Source organism: Cyphomyrmex costatus, unplaced genomic scaffold (genome assembly GCF_001594065.2).
Source record: "Cyphomyrmex costatus isolate MS0001 unplaced genomic scaffold, Ccosl1.0 scaffold1942, whole genome shotgun sequence".
Classification (NCBI taxonomy): Eukaryota; Metazoa; Arthropoda; class Insecta; order Hymenoptera; family Formicidae; genus Cyphomyrmex; species Cyphomyrmex costatus.
In genome coordinates, this window is record NW_017275979.1 from 816 (window position 1) to 5585 (window position 4770).

A 4770-nucleotide genomic window follows, 5' to 3' on the forward strand; every position below is an offset into this window, starting at 1 on the left:
TAATCCAATTATAGTTTAAAAGAAATTATAGTTTTTAACACCATTGTTTTATTTTATATTTTTATAAAAATGCCAAGACGAAGAGTAGAGCGTACCTTAGAAGAAGAAGAAGAATTTCAACGACAACGTCGTAAAAAAAATGCAGAGTATCAGAGACGTTATCGTCAAATTAAAAAAATAAATAATATTTCAAAAACAAATAATTTAAGAAATCATGCTGTTGATATAGCTGGCACAATACGTAATGATCAAATAATTGAATTAAATGATGAAATTGGAGGAAATGTTTCCATAGTACATCAAATTACTTCTGATTTAATACATAATCCTGTAATAGAATTGGATGAAGAAATAATTGGAGAAAATTTAATAAATATTATACCAGTATCTCAGCAACGTCATGCTGATTATCAATCTGGTTATCGGTCACGAAAAAGACAAATGCATCGTTTAGATAGTAATAGAATGTTGATTGAAGATATAAATGAACATTACATTGGTTTGATGAATGTGACCTGTATTCATTGTAATGCAAAACATTTTACAGCTGAAAAAATAAATAATAAAGGAAATTCATTTCACGATTGTTGTAATCACGGTACGGTTTATTTGGAATCATTACAATTTCCACAATTTCTTCGTAGTTTACTTGATGGTAGCCATGAAAAATCCAATAATTTTTTCAAACATATTCGTAGTTATAACAGTTCATTTTCATTTGCATCATTTAATGCTAATTTAATTAATTTTCAAAATAGACGACCAGGGCCATATTGTTTTAAAATACAAGGACAAATATATTATCAGATAAATACAGCATTGTATGCTGCTCAAAATGAAAATCCGACTTATGGACAGCTTTTTATTATAGATTCTAATGAAGCAGTAAATTATCGTCTTACTGAACATTCAGAGTTAGATTTTGAAATTGTACAAAATCTTGAATGTATAATGCGAGAATCTAATGTATTTGCCTTGTCTTATCAAATGATGGGTGAAGAATTAGAAAATCAACGACGATTAGAAATAGAATCTGGATCGTTATTGCCAGAATTACAATTATTATTTACGTTAAAACCAGGTATGGATCGACGACGATATAATGCTCAAAGAACTAATGAAGTTGCTGCTGTTTTTTGTACAACTGCTGATGGAGAAATTCCAGAATCATATGTAACAATACGCAACAGAAATACTAAAACTTTACAAAATGTTAGTACTATGGATCCAAATGTTGAACCGTGGATATATCCATTATTTTATCCATATGGTACTCAAGGGTGGCATTGTCATTTAACAAAATTAAATAGTAATAAACGAATAACTAGAGGACAATATATTAAATATCGCATGGCTATTCGTAATGAATTTAACGGTTTTTTATTGGGTCGTCGTTTATTACAACAATGGCTTGTAGATAAGTACGTAAAAATTGAAAAGGATAGAATAAATTATTGTAAAAATCATCAAAAAGAATTACGCACTGAAACATATCAAGGTTTAAGAGATTATATGCAAACTATGGCTAATAATTTAAATGGACGTATTGGAAAAATGGTAATACTTCCATCCACATTTATTGGATCACCGCGTAATATGATACAAAATTATCAAGATGCAATGGCAATTGTTAGTAAATTTGGTAAATCAGATCTATTTATTACAATGACTTGTAATCCAAAATGGCGTGAAATTGAAGAAAACCTTTTACCTAATCAATAAGCTTCTGATAGACCCGATATTTGTGCTCGCGTTTTTAATATTAAAAAAGATTATTTAATTGATTTAATTGTTAAGTAAAAATTTTTTGGAGAAGTGGCAGCTTTTGTATATGTCATTGAATTTCAAAAACGCGGTTTACCACATGTTCACATGTTAGTTACTTTAAAATATAATTTTAAAATAACCACTCCACAAATTGTTGACAAATATACTTCTGCTGAAATTCCTGATCCTTGTGAAAATCGTCCCCTACATAACATAGTTATGAAACATATGATTCACGGACCCTGTGGTGATTGGTGTTTAATGGATGGAAAATGTTCAAAACATTATCCTAAATCATATCTTGAAGAAACCAGAATGGATAAAGATGCTTATCCTTATTATCGTCGACGAAATAATGGTAGAAATTTTGAACGACCTGGTGGATATATAGTAGATAATCGTTACGTAGTTCCATATTGTCCTATTTTATCCATTATTTTTAATTATCACATAAATGTTGAAGTAGTTTCAAGTATTAAATCGATTAAATATTTGTATAAATATATTTACAAAGGACACGATGTTGCTGCTATAACAATTGAGCCAATAACAGAAAATGTAATCATTGATCATAATGAGATACGTGATTTTATAGAAACTCGTTATGTTGGACCTGTAGAAGCTACTTGGCGTATTCTTGAAAAGAAGCTACAAGATAAAAGTTATGCTATTATACGTTTGCCTGTACATCTTCCTAACGAACAAAATATTATAATTGAAAATGAAATAATTGAAGAAGCAATGACTTCTGCTTTAAATCAAGTTACGATGCTAATTGATTATTTTTCATTAAATTCTCGCGATGAAGAAGCACGACAATATTTATATGTAGAAATTCCACATTATTATACGTTTAAGAAAGAGAAAAGTAATGGAAGAAATTTATCACGTTGGGTTAAACGCAAAAATCATTATAATTGTATAGGACGAATGTATTCTGTTAGTCCAACACAAACAGAATTATTTCATTTACGATTATTATTACTTACTATAAAAGGAGCTACAAGTTTTAATGATTTAAGAACTGTAATTGGAGAAGTATATCAATCATTTTCAGCAGCATGTTTAGCTTTAGGTTTGATTGAAAATGATGATGAATGGAGACGAGCAATGAATGAAGCTGCTGAATGGATGATGCCAAGACAACTTCGTAGATTATTTGTACGTATATTATTACATCGTCAACCACTGCATCCTGAAGAACTTTGGGAAAATTTTAAAGTCGCAATGTCAGAAGATTATTCACGACACTTTGGAATATTACAAGGCCAACAAAAAGCTTATGCACAAATTGGTACTATTGCTGAAGGTAAAAGTTTCACTGATTTTCCACAAATGGAACAATTGATAGAAAATTATGAGGAGGAAAATTATATAACGCTTGAAGATGCTATGGAAATTGGTACGAAACAATATAAACAGTTAAATAACAAACAGAAAGTAATAGTAGATCTTATATTAAATAGATTAGATAATATTAATCATAACAGTAATTGCTTTTATATTGATGGTCCTGGTGGTTCTGGTAAAACATTTACATATACAACTATCTATTATTTAGCCAAAATTCAAAATAAACGTGTATGTACAATGGCTTTTACAGGTATCGCAGCAACATTATTACCAGCAGGAAAAACGGTTCATAAAACTTTTGGCTTACCAGTTCCATTATTTGCTGATTCATCATCTAGCATTAAAATTCAATCAAAAGAAGCTCAATATTTGAGAGAAACAGATATTTTTATTTGGGATGAAGCGCCAATGGCACCACGATATGCTCTAGAAATTATAGGTCGAACGTTACGTGACATTATGAATAATAATTTACCTTTTGGTGGAAAAATTATCATATTAGGTGGTGATTTCAGACAACTTCTTCCTATTAAATTACATGGTACTCGAAGTGAAATCGTTAATCTTTCCATCAAGTTTAGTTATGTTTGGAAATACTTTACAAGTTTCTCTTTATCAAAAAATATGAGAGTTCTTCCAGAAGAAAATGAATTTGCAAAGTTCCTATTAAATATGGGAGACGGCGTATTAAATGATTCTACTAACCATAATGTACATCTTCCAGATAATTGTATTGCATCCATAAATGCTAATATTGCAGAAGATATATATGATGAATTAATACGAAATAAAGAATTCAATAAAATGGCGAAGTGTGCAATACTTTCTGCAAGAAATAAAGATGTAGATGAAATTAATATACAAGTTGTCGAATTGCTAGATACATTAGAAGAACGAATTTATACAAGTATAGATAGTACTGAAAATTGCAGTGATAACGATGAGATTAATGAAGTCATACTACCAGAATATTTAAATAGTTTATCTCCATCATCTCTTCCTCCTTATAAATTACGTTTAAAACCAAATTGTATCGTTATGTTGATACGAAATCTAAGTATCAATGAAGGTCTTTGCAATAGCACCAGATTAATGATTATAGAGCTAGCTGATCATTTACTAAAATGCAAAATTTTAACTGTTGATAAAGTAGGAGATATTGTATTTTTAAACCGTATAACATTATATTGCGAAAATGTATACCCTTTCACTTTTAAAAGAAGACAATTTCCAATAAAATTAGCTTTTGCTGTGACTATTAATAAATCACAAGGTCAGACATTTGACAAAATAGGAATAGATCTTCGCAAAGATGTTTTTAACCATGGACAACTTTATGTTGGTTTTTCACGAGTACGTTCTTGGCAAGCATTAAAAATTTATCTTGGTAGTCAACGGGAAAATAAACAAATTAAAAATTATGTATATAAAGAAATATATATATAATTCCTTTTCTTTTTTATACATATATCAAATTGAAATTTAATGAAATATAATGAAATTTAATTAAACTAAGACTAAACAAGGACTAAACAAAAGAGTATATATTGAAAAATGAAAAGCTCAGTAGCGCGCGCGTAGCGCGCGCTTGTTGTATTCTAGTTAATAAAAATATTCGATATATTTTTAATTTATGATTTAGCAATATTT

General features: G+C 29.1%; 1 protein-coding gene across 1 annotated transcript; it reads left to right on the forward strand.

The window, feature by feature from the left end:
• Nucleotides 1-69: 69 nt before the first annotated feature.
• LOC108772962 (uncharacterized) lies at nucleotides 70-4473 on the forward strand (the record flags this gene model as incomplete). The annotated part of the gene is made up of 7 exons (XM_018538640.1): nucleotides 70-130; nucleotides 230-1270; nucleotides 1475-1642; nucleotides 1817-2239; nucleotides 2282-2529; nucleotides 2626-3292; nucleotides 3371-4473. Coding segments are annotated over exons 1-7 (3711 nt in total), but the record flags the coding sequence as incomplete, so codon positions are not given.
• Nucleotides 4474-4770: the final 297 nt, after the last annotated feature.